Source organism: Euwallacea fornicatus, chromosome 6 (assembly GCF_040115645.1).
Source record: "Euwallacea fornicatus isolate EFF26 chromosome 6, ASM4011564v1, whole genome shotgun sequence".
Lineage (NCBI taxonomy): Eukaryota > Metazoa > Arthropoda > Insecta > Coleoptera > Curculionidae > Euwallacea > Euwallacea fornicatus.
In genome coordinates, this window is record NC_089546.1 from 889,203 (window position 1) to 914,524 (window position 25,322).

Sequence of the window (25,322 nt, forward strand, 5' to 3'; positions counted from 1 at the left end):
CGGAGAAAAATTGATAAACTTTTGATTTTCAAATAGGCGCGATATCGATTATTTATATTTTCAAAATCATCATAAAATATCGTTTTTCAGCCATTTAGTATTATTCTTAGAAACTCTATGAGTTCTAGTCATTAAAGCCTTTTTTGATAAGTGGGCCATGATTTTGACTTATAGTAATGGTATTTATTAAATAAATAAATGCTGTGGAAATGTCAAAACCTTAAATTTTTTTGACATGTACGTAATTATGGCTCAAAATTGTTTCTTTAATGAAGAAAAATTTGACATGTTGTCGTGCCACACATTATGTTATAGAAATTGTGTAAACACTGAACATATGTATTTTAGTTAATTCGCGGAAAGAAAGCAACCCGAAAAATCCATATTTAATAGACTGGTGTCTAATTTCAAGGAATATGGTTCGTTTAACAATCTGTCAATATTTGTAAAGAGAGGTTGACTGAAGGTATATAATATGCTGTTTTACAATCTGTTATAGAAACTCCTGAAAGATCATGAATGTATATTGAGATAAGTACTGGTGTTGCTAAATCAACGACCTATCGTATTTTAAGAAAATTGTTATCGACCTTATAAATTTAAACTTTGACATGCCATTGTACAAGGTGATGAAGTTACGCATAGAAGCTTTTGCGGGTGGTATTGAAGAAAATGTGAAGATAATATAATTTTTCCTTCTAAAATAATTTGGACAGATGAAAGCATGGTAACAAACAATAGAATTTTTAACCGACACAATACTCATTATTGGTCACAACAGAATCCACGAATAAAAAAAAATCAAGATATCAACATCGCTTTGGGTTTAATATGTGGTGTGGAATATTTGGAAATAGAATTATCGGACCAGTTTTCTATTACAACTCTTTCACTTCAGACCGGTATCTCAACATATTGCAACATGATTTTGGAGATTCATTTCATAATTTTTTTTTTATTTTAGCGAAAATTCGTTACTGTTGGTTCCAGCAAGATGGGGCGTCGGTACATAATGCGAGGGTCGTACGAAAATATCTTACTAGGCAGTTTTCAGGAAAATCTATTGGAATTCATAATGACGTTTTGTGGCCAGCTCAATCTCTGAACATAACACCATTGAATTTTTTCCTCTGGGGTTACATAAAAAAAAAGTGTACACTCAAAATTTTGGAAACGAAGAATTACAAATGTGTAAGAAAGGCATGCAATACGATTACGCTAGAAATGTTAAACAGAGTTTTAGATTCGACAGTGAAAAGAGCATATTTATGCTTGGAAAATAATGGTGGTTTATTTAATTATTTGTTATAATTTGAGATTTCTATTCAATTCAAGTTTAGCTGCATTTTTATTATTAAATAATAATAGAGTATAAAAAAATAAACTCATGTTTCTGAGAACAATACTAATTGTAATACATGGCTGAAAAGGAAATTTTTATGAAGATTTTGAAAATATAAATAATTGATGTCGCACCTATATGAAAATCAAAAGTTTACCAATATTTCTCCAAAAGTAATGATTGGAAATTAATTTAATCCATCACCAGAACAACTAGAAGCGTGATTCTCAGTAATTAGTAGAAGATCTATCAATTTGGCTGATTTAAAGATTGACAAAAATGTACTAGTCCTATTTTTTCCGTTATCGGCTTTTTACATTCACGCATTTCTTAAATCTGAAAAACCATTTTTCATACTTTTTCCTTGAATTTTGATGTAGCATGTTTAATTACGCAATATTGGCCTCCTCTAAAACTTCGCAGAAACCTATTCTTTGCTAATTCTTTCATTTCAAATAATTCGCTAAAATAAAATTAGCACTTAATCTTTGTTCTGGAAATTCTTAACTATTTCTGTCCAGAATGATATTTTTCGTATTTTAAAAATAGAATGGACGAAATACTTCCTAGATCTTTCTAGATTACAAGGTAACATTTTCACATGATGCCCAATATCAAAAGATTGGCGGGAGCAAAAGTGAGTACTCCTTTTTCTTATTAAACGTCAATCGCAATTTTGATGACTTGCCAAAAAAATTTCTTTTCCCCCCATTTACAACCAGAAAACATTATTTCGCAGGAAATAAAAACTGTTTTATCTAAAATCCCGACTTGCCCAATCAATCTCTAAATAAGACATAATCTTGATGCTGATTATTTAATAATTCTTCATTAAATGAGAAACAACACAACACTATAATAGGATTATTTCTAACGAAATTAGGCACCAAAACAAAATTATAACGGACATGGTATTTTTCCTATAACTGGACGTCGCGGCTTGATCTTCACCCAAGACTTATCTCGTCAGAATAGTTGAAATTCAGCTCGGAACCCCGAAAAACCAATACACCACTTCACCTATTTCCCTTGCTTTTCTTCCATTTTCCGTAAAAACTAGTGATAGGCTCCAGAACGATTCCAATCGACTTCGCCAGGCCGGCATAGCTGAAATCTTTATTAGTTTCGCCATTGGATAGCGCCTGCTGATTTGAGCCAATAAGGAAAGTTACTACGTTGGAAGCTCCCTTTTGTTGGTCTCCGAAATAGTTGCAACATTCTATAATTTGGATGAAAATATGCATATCTTTATCCTTTTTTTTCGGGTACTTCATGAATGGTATTGGGGCACGTTCACTTGGCCGTTGGGCGCGGAAAAACCTATTTCCCTTATGGAACTGGGATTCTAACCATCGGATTGCATCTCGGGCTTCGATGTGTTCTTTTTTTAAATCGTCCAATGCAGATACAACTGAAAAAAAAAACGAATAAAACCTCTTCTACGTTTTAAAAAGACAGAAGATCCTTACCAGCAGCTGGAACTAACAAAATAAATTGCCGAGAATGTACCAGATGCTTCACCATATGGGTATATTTGATTAAAGCGTCAGCGTCCAGTACCAAATAGGGTGACAATGAAGCTTTGGTTCCACCCACTCGGCTTTCCAAAGCTCGGACTTCAGCAGCCAGCCACAACTGACCCATGTGTTTCATCTTACTGTTGCTGATTTGTCCTCCACTCTCGAGTCTTTGTTCACCATTGGTCAGAGATGTTTTTGAAGGGGTTGTGACAGTTTCTTGACGTTCCTATATATATATATATATATACACGTTCAACATGCGTACTTATATACCATTAACGAAATTACCAATTCTTCCATTAATGCAACTGCCGACAACTCCGATGAAACTTCTTCAGGTTTATCGTCGAGTTTACAGACTACAAGATTGTTGGGGTTGTCATCGAATGTAACGCCGGTTTCCTCGATTTTCGTGAGAAGTTTGCCGAACGAAAGAATTTTGACAATTCTAATTACGGCTTCTTCTTTGGAATTAATGTCTCTTTTCAATAAATAATCCCAGTCGTAGCGGTTCTGACTGTTTTCAAAGATTTTAATGCCTTTCAAGCTAATATCCTCCGCTAGCGGTATTTTATTTTCGTTGTTGATGATTTCCGAAACCTAAAATTAATTAGTGAGTAACGACAGATATAAGGGCGAAAAAGCGCAAAAATAATTGTAGCTGCAAGGTATGTATTCTTTCAAGTGGATAGGGATGTAAGAAACCATAAGTACCGCTGCTCTTTTTAAAAATTAGTATACTTATAATAGCATTATTGACAGTGTCCATCACTTATAATCGTTACCTACCGTTTTTTACTAGCTGTCACACCATTACTTAACACGACTTCCCCCACAATTCATAACCCGTAATCAGCCCAGTTACGTTAAAACATATTTTCAAATATAGAGTAACTAACCTGAACTAACTATAGGTAAATTGGAAAATCACAACGATCATTGAAAAATCATCATATAACGGCACCAAATAAAAAATGATAATTGTAAATATCATTTTTTATTTGAATGCCCTCGTTGCTATGTTCTTAATAGTACATTTTCTAGTTCTATTCTTAGCCGTAATTAATAACAGAATTGGTAATACTAATGAGTAAACCGCTTATACATTATTGAATGTTAAGAGTAAATAACTAATTGAAAAGTAATATTAGTTCAAAATATGCATCTGTATGATTTATCGGAAAGTTGCAACGAACACATCATAAATATGGCCAATAAGACCAGGATTCACTTTTGTTTGTTACTTGAAAAAACTAGTAGTTCGGAAGTCATATAATCCGGTACTAAGAGTTAAACCCCTGAAAACGCTTTTAATTTCCTCATAGATCGAAAATAAATATTCAAAAGTAACAAGGTTAGTAAACAATACCCTGGGAGGGGGTAGCATTAGATTTCACATGGCATATCTGATTATTTCCAACAATAGACAGTTTATAACGAAACATTCAACAATTTTTTTTCTGGCTTCAAGTTACAAAGTATTTGTTGAATTTAATTATACAGTGTGTTCAAGAGTAGAATGTCAAGCAAAAGACTTAAGATTAGAAAAAAACATAATATTAGATTTTTAAAAAGTACATAACGAAAATCCTCCGACATCATCACTTTTATTTCAATACCTGCCATAATTCGGGTATTATTCAATTATGCGTTAGGAGCGACAAATACAGGGTGATTTAAAATTGGGTGCAAATATTTTAATAAAATATTTTAGTGATTAAAAGAAGATTGTTCCTTTCTGTAAACCTGTGTCCTAAAATGCTCCTCTTTCGTGCTGGAGTCATTTAAGGTTGGGCTAAAAAAAATCAATTATTTCAAATTGTGACTACAATTACCAATCAAATTTCATGAAAACTTTAAATTCTTTGATTTTTTAGGCGGTCTAGTAATTTTTTGCTTCGAAACTGATCATAACCTAATTTTAGAAATGGTGGAGGGACATCTACGTTTAGACAGCCCATGTCTAATGTTTCCACTGAGCAACTCTTAAACTTAACTATTATTATCTACTAGGTTATGACAAAATTTAAAATTTTCATGTATTTTTTATACAAGTAACCTATTGCAAGAAAATGGTTATTGAATGAAAAGTTATAAAAGTACTAAATAACTTGGCAAGCTATCACCATAGCAACTTCTGATATTTCTGCTGATTTTCTTTTAAAATTAGATTTACATAATTTTTGAAGCAAAAAATGATTAGAGCGACTAAAAAACTCAGACTTACAAAATTTCATGAAATTTGATCAGTAACTGTGGTCACAATTTGACTTGATTAATTTTTTTCGTCTAACTTTCGATGACTACAACTCGGAAGGGGTGCATTTTAGGATGCAACTTTATAGGAAGATGTCTCACTTTGACCTCCAAAATACTTTCTTAAAATATTTGCAATAAATTTTAAATCACCCTATATAAAGCTATAATTAAACCATCTATTGCTATTTTGTGGTTTCCCATTGAGCTGATAAAAAGTTGTAATTTAAAATATCAATCCCTTATCTGAAAACAAGAATAATAACTCTCTAAGAGATATCAACACAAAAAAAGACAAAATGGCGTCTTTAAACTTGCCAAATGAATATACAGTACTTTTTTCGCTGCTATGTACATGGAGTTTTAGTGTGAAAACAAAAGACAACTACGTGATTCATAAATTTGCAAGAGACAAACTATCGTTCCCCCTTCCATTCTCCACAGTCGATCAGCGTCGTTAACTCGCAGAGTTCACCTTAATCCGAGGACGGATCATGTCACAAAAAGGGCTTATTTTTCAAATGATGCGTTCTAAAAATATCATTTATACTGTGGTCTTTGCAGAGGTTAGATACGTTAAAATGTATTATAGAATTTGTCTTCAAAGTACATTCAGATTTATATGTATGCGCAAAATTTACGTCCTCCAAAATCATGTAAAATTACATCCATCTTCAGATTAATGTGTACTGCTTGCGAGACAACAACGCTAATCGATCCTTCATAATGGAAGGGAAAATGGTAGCCTGTCTCCCTCGCACTTATTAATCGCCTTTTGCTTGTACTCACTAAAACTTCATCTGCATAGCAGCAAAAAAGCTACCGTATATTCCATACTATACGAGTAATTATCGTTTGATATTTATTGATTTACTATAGTTAGAATTGGTTCTTTTACTGTCGCTTACTTATCAAATTTTAAATTATTTTAATTTCTAAGCAGTGACAGGATTATTTTAGAGTATAGATATTGAAAATGACACTTTCCTCCTGGGTTTGTGTTATTTTTTCTGTAAATTGAAGATAATTTTTTTTTGTTAAATTTTGGCATTTTAGGACGTATTTTTTATATGGCTAACAAAAAATAATAATATTAAAACGTTGAAAATTGTTGCTTGTAATGACCAGACTGCAAAGTAGCAGTTTTCCCGTCCAGACTTTAAAAGTGATACTTTACAACATGATGTTTACAATAAGTTTCTTTTATTCTTTCAACAAATTATATATTTTGCATGGAAAAAAAAGGCATCAGTTGGTAGTAATCAAAGAAGTCACTATGTGTTTTACTCGACGAAAATACAAATTTACTGTCTCAGTTTACATCAAGCCTTCTCTTGGATTTAGTTATAAATATTGCTTTGACAGCAAATTTCCTACATTTTCGTCTTGTAAAACAAATAATTATTTCAATATCTCATGTATCACCTAAAAAAGATCAGTCATCAAAAAATTGTTTATATCTCCGAACGGAGAATTAATGAGTTTTGATTGAAATACCAATCGAATCCGTTATCACATTTCCGAATCATGAATATTAAATTATATTTTGTTTTAAAAATTTGTGAAAAAATGTAATTATATCCATTGCTCTGGAAACGAACTACTAATTATAATAAAAAAACTAACTTAAACTTACCTTTATTTTTATATCCATTGTCTTTAAATTACCCAAATCGATGTTAATTAAATTAATAAGATGCACCATTTGCCGTATCAAAACTCTGGCATTCGAAGCGCAGGATTTAACTATTTCTTGGTCAGATCTGAGCCAATCATTAACTATCCGCACGCTCTGCAACAAACCTTCCTCATTGATTATTTCTAACATAACTCCTGCATCCATTTTCTGCACTTTCTTCAAAATAAACTCTTTGCTGTCGCCGGAATCTTCAGTTTGATCACCGTTTTTAGGTTTAACTCCGTTTATTTGTTTAGGAGCTTCTGCGATGGAATCATTTTCTACTTGGATAATGTCAATATCTTCATCTGAAGACTCTACAAGTACGTCTTCGGTATCCGAAATGAACGAGTCGTCTGAGCTGCTATAATCATATTCCTCTCCGTTTTCGCTTAAATCCGAGTCTTCTTCGCTATCATCTTTAAACGGCTTGCGCCTCCTAATTTTGGAACGGGATTTTTTATTTCCCACATTCATTAATTCCTATAAATTAGATTTTTAAGTAATTTTATTAGATTAAATGTATCGTGAAATAACCTTTAAAACTCCATTAGATTTTTTGTTCTCCTCAGAAAGTGGATAGTTCAATACAGCTTCTTCTATATGGCTGGATAATTTTTGTATAATCTGAGAGTAAATGCTAAGGGTGAAGGCAATTAACGTGGAAAGAGGAGGAGCGTTTGAAGCTTGCAGTTTAGATATGGTTAGTAGACATATGACAATTACCCTAAAATATAAAAAAATTAATAACGTAAATTAGAAATATTCAGACAATTCTTACCTAAAAACCATTTGGTCACTTAGGAAAACTGGTTCTGAGTCTATAGATTCTACTTCTCCAGTTGGGGACTCACCCGATTCACTGGCGGTCGGCTTTGAGTAAACTAGACACTCTTCAAGGTTTTTATAAGTTTGATGGCAAAGACTGTAAACGTTGGGCACTTTTTTATTAAAGTACCATATGTCTATCAGCAGAAGGAACCTAAAAACCGAAATTTTGAAAGAAATAAAATAAAAGAAATGCTAAATACTATGATTTTTTAATTTTATATGCAATTAACGCAAAAATGGATCCTCAAAAATAAAATCGATGTATCGCGGTAATTACTAATATTTTGGTTATAGTTCAAAATAATCCGTGTGCGAAGTTTTTGATTGGTACGCTTTATTTAAAATCTATATAGTTCTGTGTAGATGAGTAGTGAGAAAAATATAACCCGCTTCGCTTTTAACAATACGATATAGAGTGCCTCAAATTTAATACTTTTGACCGAAATCTGAATAACCGTAATAAATACTCAAGAATTATGAATCGTTGTGCAGATGTATTAGGTGATAAAAAAAAAATTGTATTTGAAATTGCTAGTAACTATTTAATGCTATTTTAGTAGAACATTTTACAAGCTGCAGTAAAAAAGTTACTGTACTTGCAACAAAATTATTATTTTGATTCTTCTTTGCAGTTGACTTCCCAGTTCACCTAGTTTATCAATTATGAAGTGTAACTTAATATGACATATGACATTAAATTGTGTCTTTTTATGGTACTATGAATACCCAAATATATCCAATTACGTTGTCAAAGTGTTAGTATATAGCTTTCTTGTTCAATTTTCTGATATGTTTGTGTTTATTATTAAAAACTGACCAATTATTCGTTATCTGCATACCCTGTATGTTTATTATATATTCGTTATCATCCTATATATTAAAATACAGAAGCTGTTAATTAATATATTAATATGCAAATAAATACCTCTACAAATAGAGACAATTGTTTTATAATTTTTTTTACAATTACCAACAACCATGTAAACTTACCTAGCAATGAATCTTTTAATATTTTCCGATTTTTCTGGTTCAATAATACAATCCGCATCTTCATCTACTTGAGGCAGCTGTTCGATAAACTTAGAGTTCTTCTCAAACAAGCTTTGCAAATTGTTTAAGGTCCCCTCAAATGGAGTCTTGCAAGCCAAACATCTTAAATAATGATAAACCGCATCCAGAAAATTATTTTTATTCATCGAAAGCGTCCCCATTTGATTGTGAGGCATGCCAAAATCAGGTTTAAATGCTGCAGCTTGAAGGTAATATCTTATGGCAAGCGCAGAATCGGAGTTTGGTTTCAATTCCAATTTGTATCGACTTAGGTCCCCTAGATAAATCAGGCACTGATGGATAGCTTGCAGCCCCCATTCTTTTAATTCTGGAGTTATTTCAAATTCATTTATATTTTTAGTGGACACTATTTCGCAATCAACGATATTTTGAAGCGATATGTTGAGTTTTAGATTAAGTTTGAGGATCATGTGGTGGTAAAAACCAATGCCAGCATAGATGTGTCCTTGGATGCAATTGACTTCTTGAATAGAAAAATCTTTCTTCTTTAACTTCTTAGCTGTGGATATCACCTCGTAGAAACCTTTGCGCCAGAGTAACTCTTCACCTTTGCGACCATAAAGATGGGGCTCAGAGAAGAGCAATCTATCGCAATAGTCGCAGAATTTTCGGCGCTGTGCCTGGAGAGCCGGTGTAAATAGATCAAAGATATTTCGGGCACGACTGCGAGAATCGTCTAGTAATTTGGCTTGCTCGGTTATTGTCCTGAAAGCAAGATATATGTATAGTGAGAGGATAAAATTCTAGACCTTGCAATTACAATTGTTTACAGGTGAAATCGACACGTTCCTACCAGGAATCTTTGTTAGAAACCGGAAATTGATTCATTAGTTAATCCTAAATTTGTTCTTAAAAATATATGAGTTTACATATTTTGAATGATCACAAACATGTAACTAAATTAAAGTGCTTTCACCTATTTGATTCCCAAAAGTTTGGTTGATGTTTTGCATTGGTTTCAGCGCTTTTTAAAATATCTTATGCATCTACTGCAATTTTTTAATGTTGACAGACACACAAGTAAAAAATTTGAATATTTTTAATATCAACTGTATCATGTTTGCATCAATTTCAGAATCATTTTTATTATCATGTGTGCCTCTTTTTAGACTTCAAATTATATTTTAAAAAATAAGGTTTTTTTTTCAATTTCTTTGAAAATAGTGGTTTCATATAAATTGTTCCAAATATTTCAATTTCAGTTTTGAATTAATATTTTGATTTTTGATTTAAATGTATAAAAATCAATTGCTTCATAAAAACAATTTGGTATGAAAACACAGGGCATGTATACTGAAAAATATTATTCAGTACATTTAGGTACACAATAGGTAGGTTAACAATTTAGAATTCTATCTATGTAGGCTCCAATAAATTGCAGATTCCCTAAATTTCAACTTAATATCCCAAAAATTGTATGAGCTATGAGAAAGAAAAGAAAACTGAAATTGGAATGTATCACCTTGTATATTTTTAAGCTTTAAGACTTAGGATAGGTAGAAATCGAATTTGCTATCCTTATAATTCTTTATACTCAAAGAATATATGGTTGGGTCAATTAGTTTCTTATTTGGGAACCAATGAATTTCGCCAACCCTCCTCGTCGCGTCTTATTAAAAAAATATGTTTTCATTAATTTTCAATATTCTCACTATGTTTTTATCCATAAGCAATTGGAACCTTCTTTTTTTTAAATAGCGCCTCCTGAATATTATTTGTTTCAGATTTTAAATTCTCAAATTCAAAAAGTGCTTTCAATATGACAAATTTCATAACTTTATACAGGGTGAGTCGGGAGGATCGTGCCAAACTTCAGGAGCGTGTTGTACATGAAAAATAAATGTAAAAAAACTCAAATATTGTTATTCGGTTTTCGTTTGTTTACAAGTTAAAGCGTAAATAAAATTAAAACATAAAATTTAAAAAATTTATAAATTTCATAAGAAATTCCATAAATTAACGTTTGGATATCATAGTAAATGTTCAAAAATATTGCCATTAACTTCTAAACATTTTCGGCTTCGTCTATGAAGAGCATTCGTTGCGCTCCTGATTGTTTCATGTCTTTCTTTAATAGCAGCTGCAGCATTTCTAATGCGTTGAATTAGTGCATCTTGAGTGTCCACTTTTAATCTGTACACTTCAGTTTTAAACCAACCCCACAAACAATAGTCTAGTGGTGTGAGGTCTGGAGACCTTGGAGGCCAACTAATAGGGCCACCACGACCAATCCAACGTCCAGGAAACGTTTTGTCTAAATGTTGCTTAACATTTATATTTTAATTTTATTTACGCTATAACTTGTAAACAAACGAAAATCGGATAACAATATTTGAGTTTTGTTACATTTATTTTTCATGTACAACACACTCCTAAAGTTTGGCACGATCCTCCCGACGCACCCTGTATATTTAACATGTCAAAGAGTCATAGGTTTATATTTTTGTTTATTAACGAGAAAAACAAGAACAATTGCCTTGCAATACTTTTAATAAAGCCTTATACTTCACCCTAATATCAGATGAAACAGATTGATATTTGAAATCACTCTAGATGTAATAGCAAATTTCTGTTTAATTTCTTTTACCAAAGATCCATTTTATTATTAGATTTTCATTATGAAATTGTCTATATTAAATTTATTTTAAAAGAGTTAATAATTTTTTAATTTTATATTTTTCTGGTAATTATATGTATTGGATCAGATTTAGGCAGAAACCTATTAGTTCTCCTTAATTTACCTATTTACTTGATGTCTTTTTTTTAGGGTGTCCTAAATTTATTTCAATTTATTTGTGGATGCTTTTGTGTTTCTGTATTAATATTTCGAGAAAAGAGTACCTCTTGAGCAGACAAAAATATTGGCACTGTTGGTGTTTGCTAATGAGAGTTTTACTTATAAATGTAGCTTTATTGTCCCACAAATCATAGATGAAGTCATAATAATTCAGTTATGTATAAATTTTATGTATTTTTTAAAAACTTTAACTAAATCCTTTTTTTTTAATTTATGGTTTATGATATTATTCTGAGTTCCAGCATAATATTTTCCTTTCTAAAGAAATTTTACATCATATAAAATAAATTACTGTCATAATTATCTTACTAATTACATGCACAAATTATTCAAAACTCATGAAATTTTAAACTTTTTGGATATTTTCCAAATCATAAAAAAGTAATAAATCTCAACACATAAACTTAATATCCAATATGCTGCACATTGAAGGTGAATTGTCTTTTCTTATAAGAAGTATAAATCATTTAAATCAAATATAACTTTTTGATAAGTTCTTTTTTCCATTTAACTATTAAATTTAATTTTCAAAATTTACTTGCATAGGTAGGTTTGAATAGGCTTGGTATGTTACCACCAAGAAGTCTATTGTTGAAATGCTATTCAAGTAAATCAGTATTTGAGTAACATCAAAATGATAATATATCTAATGAATGAAGCTCTTGGCATTCTTAAAGAATACTAAGATGGACCTTTGCAAGACATGTTAAAATGTAAAATTAAACAAAGACGGCAAGCTACTTAAAAAACTAAAATTCAGGAAGCATTTAGAAGATTATTGTTGAGGTCGTATGACTCAAATAGAGTTTGAATAAGTAGATAACATAACATTTTTTTTCTTGAATTATGTATAGCTATTTTATAGGGCGATGATTTTATTACGCACATAACAAATTGATAACCGAGAATTGTAATCTATATATAGAAAACATCAAAGCACGATAATAAACTCACCGATATAATTTTTTTGAGAGCTCTTGGCCCTCCTTTTGCTGGATATCAGTAGGGTTATAAATCTTCTTCATTTCAACTCATCTTCCTCTTTGGTCAAGAATTCATAAAATTGATTATTCCTTGATTAGTTGCACCATAAGGGAGTTTTGGAATATTCATTGTACCATATTTAGTTTTCAAATTATAATATTTTAAAATCATCACCATTCCTCTTACCAAAGTACATAAATACAGTGTCAGTCAATGTCGTCGACAGATCTTGTTTAATCTGTCAACATTAATTTCCAGTGCTGTCGGTAGATGGCGCCTGGAAAGGAATGGTTTCGAGTACACTAGATGGTTCTAAATTCTCTTGTGTGTTTTAATTTAATCAAAGAAATAGGAATATCAATGAATAATATACTATACCCGGCATTAACGTTAACTAATTTGGTCATTCTGCTGACTTTAGGACTTGTTTTGCATGCTATTTTTCCATTTCATTATTATTTTAATTTCTGTTCTATGCAATTCGATGGGAGTACCGTGAAGTTCGAAGTTTTAAACTTTTAGAAGTCAAAATCAGCTGTATACTTTTGCTTTGCAACCTAACCAAACTTTTAAATGGATGTGTAGGGAGAGTACAATAGAAAAAAAATTAATAAAATTAATATTAACTGATCTTCCGTGGCTGCTTTTAAGGCTATAGAATGTCAGGGGTTAAACAAGATATGCCTCCACCAGGAGGTTACAGACCCATTAATTTCAAACGAGTTCCTGCCGTCTCTGTCCTTAGCAGTAAGTTTTCTCTCATAGTATACCAATTACATAACATATCACATAAATCTTAACTATTCTCTCTCTAATAAAATATGTTTATTTTTAACCAAACATAATATTATTCTTTATAAAAGACAACTCATTTTTTCTCCTATTAAAAGGGTATTTCTTTTTTAGGTTTCGCATTACTTGGAGGATATGTAGGAATGACTGCAGGAGCACTTTTTCTTTATTATAAAAATCTAGAATCCATTACAAAGAGAGAACTCGAAATGAAGGGAGCCACACTAGCCCTTTATCCAATGCTGTTAGCTGAAAGAGATCGTTCTATGCTGAAGCAGTTGAGAATCAATCGGGAAGAGGAAAGAGAATTAATGAAGAATGTCCCTGGTTGGAAAGTAGGAACATGGTATGGTGAGCCAATCATAGAAGGAGGAGATCCTGATAAATATATTTGCCCCACAATTTCGGAGTTCTATGTCCATTCAAGTTATAATGATATGAAGAAGAGAACAAGAATGTTACTATGGTCATAATTGAAATGTCTGTGAGTGTGTAACTTTTTGTTGAAGATAGGGAATAAATAGATAGATATGGCAAGTTTTTCTTGCATTATAACTTTCATTCATTGAAATTTTGTTATTTTTCAACTATTTTCCCTTATTAATTGAAAAGGCTAGTATTGTAAGCCATAGGCTAACCCATAGTTCCAGTTTGGCTTTTGCACTAATTTAATTACTTCAAATGCTATATTTAGTTTACTTGGCTATATTTGAGACTTAACAAGGGTGAGGTAACTTTGGCAAATTTTTGTGACTTGACTAATACCTTTGACTCTGTTAGTCATGGCACACTACAGGGGAAAAGTGAACATCATAAGTTCAGGGGTAAAAAGCTGAATTAGGTTGGGTTGTACTTGTCAGGGAGATCCTGGATAGTAAAGTTTTAATATTGTGTTTATGAAGGAGGGAGACCTGATGCTAGAGTTCTAGCTTAATTGCTGTTAAGTTTGTTTATTGTCTTGATACATGTGAATGACCTGTTTTGGGGGGTATAGAGTGGAAGATGTGTCTATTGCCTACAGAGAAATTAGGTAGCATCACTGGAATGTCCTTTTATCTGAGGAGCTGCTTTAGATTGATATAAGATAAATCATCATAACATTCAGATGTAAGTTTTATGGCAATTCATTCAATTATAGACCCTAATGTAATATGTAATAAAGACAACTCAACATATTTACCACTAATAATTGATGAATGGCTTAAAATTTGAAAGTCATATTGAACATTTATGCATTAGAGAGTCCTCTGTTTTGTAGTGTATACTGTGTGTGAATATTTGGATTTGGAATTCTTTGATTGCTAGATGCATTTACTTTCAATGGGTTACATCATATCTGATATATAGAGTATACTTTTAGGGAATCTGTTTACTTGAATATCTTAACACAGTTCAGAGTTTTTAATACATACAGATAAGTAGGTACAATGCATATAAAGTAAATAATAAAACTTCACCATCCATACATAATAAAGCAGATAGATCTTTGCATGGTATGTTACTGTTATTAAAGAAATTAAAGACAAAGTATAATTCTTTTTTGAAATATGAGATGAAGTCAAAATATGGAATAAATGGATGAAAATCTATTCAATGTTGTAATTTTAACTGGAATAAATGAGGTATCTACATAGTATTTGATTATAATACAATTGCTTAAAAACGTCAATTTTTATTTTACTCCATACACTTTTTGATAGCATTTTGATACTGCAAATGTCAATCTCTTAGTTAAGGTGACAATTATCCTTAAAAATTTATATGATAAGGGGGTTCAAATGATACATCATTTTAAAAATGTTTCCAATCTGACTTTACCTGACATATTACTCTTCATCATAGAGCAAAACAACACTAAAAATACAATTTTAATAATAATTAAATTATTATTTCCTTTAACTTAGCAACTCTTTGAAATGTTCACCGTAGACTTCTTGGTACACCCTTAAACGGTAATAAAACGCATCTCTCATATTTTCTTAAGTATTTAGAATGATTTGCCTAATTTTTTATCTTACACCTTGTTTCAGTTCATCAATATCACGTGGTTTCGTATTGTATATCTTCGATTTTAGATATCTCCAAAAATAAAATCAAGACGAGTGCGATCGGGAGATCTCGGCGCTCGTTTTATTGAGCCTTTTCCTATCCATCAATTTACAAAAGTTTTATATAAGGTATAAGTGAACATTTCGAGCAAAACGTGGTGGTGCTCTATCTTGTTGTAACCACATCTGTTCGTCCAGCACGTCTTGATTTATTTCACTAGGAAGCAAATTTTATATCAGATAATGTAGGAACTAGTTCGTGTTCAAGAAATTCTAAATATCGTTGGCCATTTAAATTTTTATCGAAAAATATTGGTCCTAATATTGAGTTCCCTAGGATGCCCGTCCAAACATTAGTTTTTCCAGGATACGGTGTGTGATCTTCTCTCATTGAAAGAGAATTCATTGCAGACTAGTTTCGACAATTTTGTTTATTGATATATTCATTTAATGAAAAATTACCTCATAAGTAAACAAAATTTATTCCATAGATATTTTTAATTGCTTAACAGCATTCATAATCCTTTCGCAAAATTCATTTCGTTGATCTCCATCATCCTCAAGTAATTTTTGATACATTTGCATTTTATAAGGCCGAATATTTGCATTTTTCAATATTTCAAAAACGGATGAATTCCTGATTAAGTTTTCGTAAGCTATTTGCCGAGTTGCTGTAATCGGGTTTTCTTTTAATGCTAAAAGTACGTTAATTTTTGTATTGTCATCAATTTTTCGCGGTTTGTTTTTTGGGGTATTTCTTACATGACCACGGTCTCTAATTTTTTTTCTATTTTATTGGTAATCCCTTGATTAATGAGTGGCAAATCAGGATACTTTTGTCGAAATAATTCAACAACCTGATTTTGTGTTTGGACTCTGTCACCGTATCCAATCATTATTAAAATTTCGATTTTATGAAATTCAGTTAAGTAATGCATTATTTACAATTTTATAACTTACGTGAAGTTTTTTTTTCTGTATTAAGCGAAATTAACTAAATTTTGTATTAATGGAATATTCAGATTGTAGTATTTCAGAAATATTTCGTAAAAAAATTATAAATAAATAAACAACATTTCAGTATAAAAACAATTTATTTTTGCTATTATTTTATTTTATGTTATAAAGTACTATGTCAGATAAAGTTAAGTTGAAAAAAAAATCTTTAAAATGATGTATCACTTGAACCCCCTTTTTATTTAAACTTTTAAGAGTAACTGCCATCCTCACTAAGGGATTGATATCTGTAATATCAGAATACTAGCAAGAAGTATATTGACTAAAAGAAAAATTGACGTGTTGAAGCAATTTTCTTAAAAATCAAATGCCTTGTCGATACCGAATTTAATCCAATTAAAGTTATCACACTATATATACAGGGAGTATTTTCAAAAACTTGCTTCTTCTCAGATTTCTAGAAGTGTAAAAGATCGAGACACGTCGACCTTAGAATGAAGGGAAATGCAAAATAAAAAAGTTTTCAGTCCCGATTGACAATATCGCAGGGGTAGCAATCTCTTTGTTTTTTTAAATAGGAAATTGGGTTAATTAAAAGATAATTAATAGTAACTCTTAAAATTCTTTAAACAGCCGTACCAAAATTTTTCAATACATTTTTTTACAATTTTTAATTTTTCAAGAGAGAGATGTTTAAAATGCAGTGTTGAACGATAGGCAGGGGTTCCTTCCTTGGAGGTTGGAGATACCACCCGCGAGTTATTATACGAGAGCGCTTACACGCGAGCACTACTTGTAGTACTTGTCGGTTCACGTTACCGACGTTGTACTTTTATGTTACGAGAGTCCAGGACGGACTATATACCTGCTTAGTGAGGTACACGTGGGATCTCCCGAAAATCTCGGAATTAGGACAACCCGTCAAACTATTGCACTATTTATTAAATGATTCGTAAATAGTTATTACTAAACTAAACTTGAAGCGAACACGAGATTACTTGGTTACGTGGCCGAGTATTAGTACGACCATGTCGGTTGGCCATTACCTCCCAGTACTTAAGGGCTGGGAGAGGGTGGAATCTCTCTCTTTTATTTCTGCTCGTCTGCACAGCTACAACTCTGACCATTATCGCTGACGGTTCAACACCTCAAACACCCGACAAAGAAAAATTCGTACTAATACTCGGCCACGTAACCAAGTAATCTCGTGTTCGCTTCAAGTTTAGTTTAGTAATAACTATTTACGAATCATTTAATAAATAGTGCAATAGTTTGACGGGTTGTCCTAATTCCGAGATTTTCGGGAGATCCCACGTGTACCTCACTAAGCAGGTATATAGTCCGTCCTGGACTCTCGTAACATAAAAGTACAACGTCGGTAACGTGAACCGACAAGTACTACAAGTAGTGCTCGCGTGTAAGCGCTCTCGTATAATAACTCGCGGGTGGTATCTCCAACCTCCAAGGAAGGAACCCCTGCCTATCGTTCAACATTTAGTCCTTCGAGCCGGATCTTCCCAGCAACGTCGAGGAAACCACCAACGAGGAGTGAACATCAGCTTAAAGGTCAGTCTTTCCATATTTACACCCGCTACCCCAAACAATCCACTAATTCCCTCTCACCATTAAGTATATATCGCCACGGTTTCACGTTAGTTTGTACTCGGTAAACTTAACATAATGTCCATCGTAGATGAACAGTTTGCCCCAGAACTCATTTTGAAGAAATTAAAAAATAGCAAAGCCCAAATCAAGGGTGAGCTAACGCGCTTCACAAGTTTTCTAAATAAAACCGATTTGGATCAATGCATCGAATTACTGCAAGCTAGATATGATAGCGCGAAATCCATATTAGACAAGTTCAAATCGATCCAAACGGAATACGAAGAGTTACTAATTACTGATTTTCCCAGTAACTACGACGAAGGGGAACTGGGAGAAGAACGCGATAATTTTGAAACTCGTTATTTCGAGGCAGTAGCTATAGCGCAAGGTGTGCTAGAAAAGCACTTTCATAATCAACGGCAAACCAATGTAAATGCAAATCGGAACACTGAATCACCTTCGACCAGCGCATCGCTACAGGCCATCGCTGGTTCAGGTGACTCAGTCGTTTCACCCAAATCATGCATTAAGCTTCCATCTTTAACCCTACCCGAATTTAGCGGGTGCTACGCGGATTGGCAACGATTCCGTGACATGTTTATGGCAGTGATTCACGATAACCATGCATTATCGGATGCTCAACGCTTCTACTACCTAGAAGCATCTCTGCGAGGCGAACCAAAAACGTTATTAGCATCACTAGCTCCTACCAACGCAAATTATGCTATTGCTTGGGACCTCCTTGAGAGACGATACCAGAATACGAAATTTATCATTAACTCACATTTAAAGGAAATCATGGAGTTCCCTGCGTTAGCCAAGGAATCGCATATCGCGTTGAGAAACTTCTCAAACCATTTCTTCAAGAACTTTCGCGCATTAGAATCCTTAGGCGAAAGGGTCCGTGAGTGGAACACCATGTGGATTTATATTCTGGTGTCCAAGTTAGATATTAGTACAAGACGCGAGTGGGAGAGATACTCCCAAGGCATAAATTCGCCAAAAATCGACCAATTTAACGAATTTCTAATGCAGAGATGCCAGGTATTGGAAGCAGTTGACTCAAGGGTGTGGTCAAACCCTAAAAAATCTAATGAATCAAGATCCTTTGCCACCACTAGCACCACGTACCGACCAGCGTGTCCGTTCTGTAAGGGTGAACACTTCATATATTCATGTGAGGAGTTCAAAAGGTTATCAATTTCGAATCGGTTTGAAAAGGTAAAAAGGATGAATTTATGCACGAATTGCTTACGGCACGGACACAAACTGTCGGAATGTCGGTCATCGGGATGCAAAATGTGTCGGCAAAGACATGCGACCCTGCTTCATAAGCCACAACAACCTTCGCGAGCTGGTAACGTAGACGTCAATCGGGACAACGGAAACAGTTCTCGCCATGACAATTCAAACCCTCACGAAGGCACCAGTGAACAAAACACATCACATCCGATATTGACAAATACCTGTCAAAATGCCAGAAATTGTCTCATGCTACTATCGACGGCTGTGGTAGATGCCTACGGCAAGCACAAAACCCGAATTCCGTGCAGAGTACTGCTGGACTCGGCCAGTCAATCTAACTTCGTAAGCACAGCCATGGTTAAACAATTACAACTAACACCGTCAAAGGTCGACATTCCCGTCTTAGGCATAAACCAAATACAGACGAGAATATCGCATGCCACGGACATATCAGTTGCATCTCGAACCACAGCCTTCAAAACAAAATTGAGTTTTCTCGTCGTGCCGAAAATAACAGAAGTAGCTCCGCAAAGCTACTTCGATAAATTAAAACTAAATATTCCCGATGAGTTGGTTCTGGCGGACCCTGAGTTTAATGTACCCTCTGAGATAGACATGCTTTTGGGTTGCGAAGTATTTCTGGACCTCCTCTGCATAGGACAGTTGAAACTAGGCAGGACTCTTCCCACGCTGCAAAAGACATTACTGGGCTGGATAATAGCCGGCAGAGTCCCACATCAACAAGGCAGACTCGGTAAAACACAGTCAATGATGTCTAACTGTTTTCTTGCGCAGAACCCGTTGGAAAGGGGTTTGGAAAAATTTTGGCTTGTTGAGGAGGCCAACTCGCATTCCTTAAGTCACATGACCGAGGAAGAGCGTGAATGCGAAGAGCACTTCATTAAGACCACAGTTCGCGACGAAGGTGGCAGGTTCGTGGTGAAGCTTCCATTGAAACAGAAATTCACGGACTTGGGCAATTCGAAGCAAACAGCGCTCAATCGTTTGTATGCAATCGAAAGACGACTGGCAAAAACCCATGAACTAGGAACTGCCTACCGAGCATTCATGCAGGAATACAAGGACCTCGGACACATGACGGAGGTACCGCGTGAACCAACATCATCGAAATTCCCTATATACTATATACCGCACCATTGCGTTCAAAAACTGGAAAGCATGACTACCAAGCTAAGAGTAGTTTTTGACGCTGCATGCAAAACCACAAAAGGTTCATCACTGAACGACGTCCTGAAGGTCGGGCCCACGATACAAAAGGACCTATTCTCAATATTATTGAGATTCAGGAAACACAACTTCGTGTTGATCGGTGACATAACCAAGATGTATCGGCAAATCTTGGTAGACGAGCACGAGAGGGATCTTCAGCGCATAGTATGGCGAGACACACCCAATGAAGAAGTCAGACACTATCAGCTCAACACGGTAACGTACGGTACAGCTTCAGCCTCGTATCTCGCGACGCGTTGTTTAATTAAAATATCACAAGATGTAGCTGAACAATGGCCGCGCGAATCTGAAACAATAGCGTCTGACTTCTATGTTGATGACTTGTTAACTGGATCTTCAGACCTCGATTCCCTGAAACGATTGGGAGAAAACATCCGCCGAATCCTCGCAAAATACGGATTCGAATTGAGACAGTTCAGATCAAACGCACACCAATTGCTGGATGAAATCGCCAAGGATGGTCACGAGAAAAAATATCTTATAAGCGATGACTCCAGCAGCAAGACCTTGGGGATTTCGTGGGTTCCCAGTCTTGACACGTTTGAATACGATTCGAAAAAATTCGCGGAGACTCACGGCAAGGTAACAAAACGAACAATATTGTCGTGGGTCTCGAAAATATTTGACCCCTTGGGAATCGTGGGTTTCTTAACAGTATGCGTGAAACTGTTAATTCAACGTCTCTGGCAGCTGAAAATCGATTGGGATGAGGGAATTCCAAGCCAGCTGCACGCGGAATGGGTAAAACTAAAAAACGAAATAGCAAGGGTAGGCCTATTGCAAGTACCGCGTCACGTGCTTGTTAATAAGCCCAAGACCATAGAAATACACGGATTTTCAGACGCCAGCGAAAGGGCTTACGGGTGTTGCATATACCTGCGCTCGATAGATGAAAATGGACAAATTGCGAGCCATTTACTGTGTGCGAAGTCCCGCGTCAGTCCTTTAAAAGTCCTCTCGTTACCGCGATTAGAGCTCCTCGGAGCCGCGCTGTTAGCAGACCTGGTAAAGAGGTCTGCTGATATTCTGGCGCTACCCATAACAAAAACGTTTTTATGGACCGATTCCACGATCGTTCTTTGTTGGATCGCGAACGAACCTAAAAGGTGGAAGACTTTCACCGCCAATAGGGTGGCGGCGATTCAATCACTGACCGATATTGATGACTGGCACCACGTAAAATCTGAGGAGAATCCCGCGGACATCATATCGCGTGGTACCAGCATAAGGGAACCAGCGAATCGTCAACTATGGTTTCACGGTCCCAGTTTTCTCGTAAAACCCGAAGGGTGGCCTAAAGATTCGGCCATTTTAAGGTTCGCGGCTCCAACTAAGGACACGCCCGGGCTTAAGGAAGCCCCGGAGGTGTCTCTAGTAGCGCAATGCCCCGATGACGAGATATTTGACAGATTTTCGTGCCTTCATAAATTATTACGCGTCGTGGCATACTGCGTAAGGTTTGGGAGCAACGCAAAGTTACCCAAGGGGGAAAGAGAAGCTGGGCCCCTGAGCCCCGGCGAAGTGCAACAGGCGGAATGGCGACTTATAAAAATAGTTCAAGCAAGATCGTTTCCTGCAGAAAGTCGCGACCTAAGCACTGGGAGGCGCGTTTCTACCAGAAGTAAATTAAAGTCACTCTCTCCGTTCCTTGCTCAAGACGGCATGATTAGGTTAGGCGGTAGACTATCGAACTCGAACTACACTTATAACGTAAAGCATCCCATCGTACTGCCCGCCAAGCATCCGCTAACCCAACTCATCATCGCGCGCGAACATAGACGCACCTTGCACGCAGGGGCCCAGTGCACCTTAGCTCACGTCAGGCAAAGGTACTGGCCTCTGAATGGCAAACAAACAGTGAGGGCACACATCCGAAAATGCATGACATGTTTCAAGTCCAATCCGAGTAACACCCTCACTCCACAGATGGGTGAGCTGCCCATTTCCCGCGTCACGCCGTCGCGGCCGTTCTCGTCCGTGGCAGTCGACTATGCCGGGCCATTCGAATTAAAAGATGGTAAAACCCGGTCTCGAAAAACGATCAAGGGGTACATTTGCATCTTCGTGTGTCTCGCGATCAAGGCAGTGCACATAGAAGTTGTCACGGACCTGACCAGCGACGGATTCTTGAGTATGCTAAAAAGATTTGTTTCAAGACGAGGCCTATGTTCATTCATATACAGCGACAACGCAACGAATTTTGTAGGTTGCAACAACGAGCTCAGAGCAATTCAAAACATTGTGAGGTCTAGTCCATTGCAGAACTTTTTAACAAACTCAAACATAAAATGGCAATTTATGCCCGCTAGATCTCCACATTGGGGCGGGCTTCATGAAGCGGCGGTGAAGTCTTGTAAACATCATTTAAAGCGGGTTTTGAATGGCTCTCGGTTCCATTACGAGGAATTTTATACAATAACAACGCAAATCGAGGCGATTTTGAACTCCAGACCTTTGATCCCTATGAGTTCCGATCCCAACGACCTAAAGGCATTCACCCCGGCCCATTTCCTAATTGGGCAAGAGCTCACGGCCATACCCGAAAGAGATCGCACCGATGATAAGGTCAACTTCAACAAGCGCTACCAGCACCTCCAGATCATCGGACAACACTTCTGGTCCAGATGGCGGAAAGAATACCTTCACCAACTGCAGACACGAAACAAATGGCAGATTCAACCCAATCACGACGTGCAGGTTGGCGCTTTAGTGCTCCTGAAGGAAGATCACGCACCATCGCTATGCTGGCCGCTGGGACGAATCACGGCCGTTCATCCCGGACCAGACAATATAGTGCGAGTAGTTAGTGTAAGAACCAAGGGTGGCGTTTTCAAAAGATCAGTCGCGCGGGTGGCTTTGTTGCCAGTGGCTTAAGTTTAGGGACTCTAGGAACGTTAGCAATGGGATAGTCAATAATTAGGTACACCGCATTTGTAGCACGTATTGTTGAAAGTCAAGCATGGCCTTTCAAGGGGGGGAGGATGTTAAGACTTGAGGGGCCAAGACTTGATATGTTAGTTAATGTAAGTCCCAAAGCTACGCCCCTGCACATCTTGTATTTGCTTGCTTCCCAGATGTCACGACCCGCCATAGTTGATACAAATGTTTTATTAGTCAAATTCCTCGGCTTTGTGTTCTTCAAAAGAAACTATATTGTGAGGCAATCAAACTATAAAATGTGCATGGGATGTAGTCCTTGAATATCGAAATATCCCATCGTTACCCTTAGCGGTAGACAAAATTGAGGGTACCGTCACGTTCCGTTCGGAACGACGGCCATATTCCGGTCACGGGATAATCTGTTCTGGTCGTCGTTCTGGGCATAATGGGATTCCTTCAAGGGAAAGTCATCCCGAGTAGTAGTACGCCCATGTCGGTTGGCCATTACCTCCCAGTACTTAAGGGCTGGGAGAGGGTGGAATCTCTCTCTTTTATTTCTGCTCGTCTGCACAGCTACAACTCTGACCATTATCGCTGACGGTTCAACACCTCAAACACCCGACAAAGAAAAATTCGTACTAATACTCGGCCACGTAACCAAGTAATCTCGTGTTCGCTTCAAGTTTAGTTTAGTAATAACTATTTACGAATCATTTAATAAATAGTGCAATAGTTTGACGGGTTGTCCTAATTCCGAGATTTTCGGGAGATCCCACGTGTACCTCACTAAGCAGGTATATAGTCCGTCCTGGACTCTCGTAACATAAAAGTACAACGTCGGTAACGTGAACCGACAAGTACTACAAGTAGTGCTCGCGTGTAAGCGCTCTCGTATAATAACTCGCGGGTGGTATCTCCAACCTCCAAGGAAGGAACCCCTGCCTATCGTTCAACATTTGTGACATCTGGGAAGCAAGCAAATACAAGATGTGCAGGGGCGTAGCTTTGGGACTTACATTAACTAACATATCAAGTCTTGGCCCCTCAAGTCTTAACATGCAGTGCATTATTCTCCATACGCTAATACAAACGGTCTTCAAATCTTCAATGTAATACTTAAGGATTTTATACAGGAAGACGGGCAGAACTCGAGAGGTATAAGGTCTGGAAATTTAGCTGGACACTCGATGGTACCTCTTCTACCAATCTATCTACCAAGGAAATTATTATCAAAAAATTGTCGAACTGATAAAACAATGTGGAGGAGTCCCATCCCATTAGAAATATAATAATTCATCATCCAACATTGGATGTTCGTTCTCGTCGAACTGATTCTTCAGTACATCGATGATTAAAACTTGATTAAATTTTGAAACAAATCCAAATACTCTTGTTTATTAAAATTGCCATAAAAGAATATTGGTCGAATAAATAAATATATTCCTGAGAATTTTTGAAAAAAAAAAATATTTTTATGGCCATTGGGTATGTCTTTCCAGGAATTGGAGAAAATTTGTATTATTCCAAAAACGACATTTATGTTGGTTAATTTCTTCATTTAATAAAAACTCTCATCAATAAAGCAAATAACCTTGATTAGATTAGAAGTTTCATTGATACATTTGCTGGTGATTTTGGCCTTGTAAGGAGACATGCATTTTTTTAACACCTTGCGAATTTGGTGTTCGATAGCTCAATTATTAAAGAAATCGTACGTAGAGAGCTGGCAAGTTCTGCCTTAAAGAGTCCTAACGCTTCAATTTGAGTGTCCCGGTTGAGAATTCGATTATTTGTTCTCATCAGATTAGACACTGAGTCAGTCTTTATGAATTTATCAACTAAATTTTTAACGTGCTGGTGAGTTAAATTTTTACCAAAACTTGACTGAAAATCTGGTCCATTGCTCTGGCACGCCAGTGGAGCGCTTCATATAAAAAAATTATGACAAATCCTTTCTTCGAAAGAATACACCATTTTTAGACTACAAATAATTGCACTGCTTTGATTATATCTCTATAATGCTATGTTACTACTACTACTGCTACAATTTCCAAAAATAAAATAC

General features: G+C 35.6%; 3 protein-coding genes across 3 annotated transcripts; 2 read left to right on the forward strand and 1 right to left on the reverse strand.

Annotated features, from left to right (window-relative positions):
- Window positions 1-2,145: 2,145 nt before the first annotated feature.
- On the reverse strand, window positions 2,146-12,692 carry Smg5 (Smg5 nonsense mediated mRNA decay factor). Its single transcript, XM_066282970.1, has 8 exons — window positions 12,450-12,692; window positions 8,618-9,403; window positions 7,578-7,778; window positions 7,334-7,523; window positions 6,755-7,279; window positions 3,151-3,462; window positions 2,812-3,088; window positions 2,146-2,753 (listed from the first exon to the last, which is right to left on the reverse strand). Exons 1-8 carry the CDS (start codon window positions 12,518-12,520, stop codon window positions 2,359-2,361), a joined length of 2,757 nt encoding a protein of 918 aa, XP_066139067.1. The 5' UTR covers window positions 12,521-12,692; the 3' UTR covers window positions 2,146-2,358.
- A 329-nt stretch (window positions 12,693-13,021) lies between these two features.
- Window positions 13,022-13,842, forward strand: ND-B16.6 (NADH dehydrogenase (ubiquinone) B16.6 subunit). Its single transcript, XM_066283046.1, has 2 exons — window positions 13,022-13,226; window positions 13,386-13,842. The coding sequence occupies exons 1-2, from the start codon at window positions 13,139-13,141 to the stop codon at window positions 13,742-13,744; spliced, it is 447 nt and encodes a 148-aa protein (XP_066139143.1). The 5' UTR covers window positions 13,022-13,138; the 3' UTR covers window positions 13,745-13,842.
- Window positions 13,843-17,956: 4,114 nt separating this feature from the next.
- On the forward strand, window positions 17,957-23,251 carry LOC136339652 (uncharacterized). The gene has a single exon (XM_066283064.1). It carries the CDS (start codon window positions 17,957-17,959, stop codon window positions 23,249-23,251), a length of 5,295 nt encoding a protein of 1,764 aa, XP_066139161.1.
- Window positions 23,252-25,322: the final 2,071 nt, after the last annotated feature.

Coding starts and splice junctions, on each gene's coding strand:
- Smg5 (XM_066282970.1), bottom strand. CDS start 12,520: ATGAAGAAGATTTATAACCCTACTGATATCCAGCAAAAGGAGGGCCAA. Junction 7,779..8,617: donor ATTAAAAGATTCATTGCTAG/GTAAGTTTACAT, acceptor TTCGGTTTTTAG/GTTCCTTCTGCTGATAGACA. Junction 2,754..2,811: donor TTTGTTAGTTCCAGCTGCTG/GTAAGGATCTTC, acceptor TTTTTTTTTCAG/TTGTATCTGCATTGGACGAT.
- ND-B16.6 (XM_066283046.1), top strand. CDS start 13,139: ATGTCAGGGGTTAAACAAGATATGCCTCCACCAGGAGGTTACAGACCC. Junction 13,227..13,385: donor TGCCGTCTCTGTCCTTAGCA/GTAAGTTTTCTC, acceptor TTTCTTTTTTAG/GTTTCGCATTACTTGGAGGA.
- LOC136339652 (XM_066283064.1), top strand. CDS start 17,957: ATGTCCATCGTAGATGAACAGTTTGCCCCAGAACTCATTTTGAAGAAA.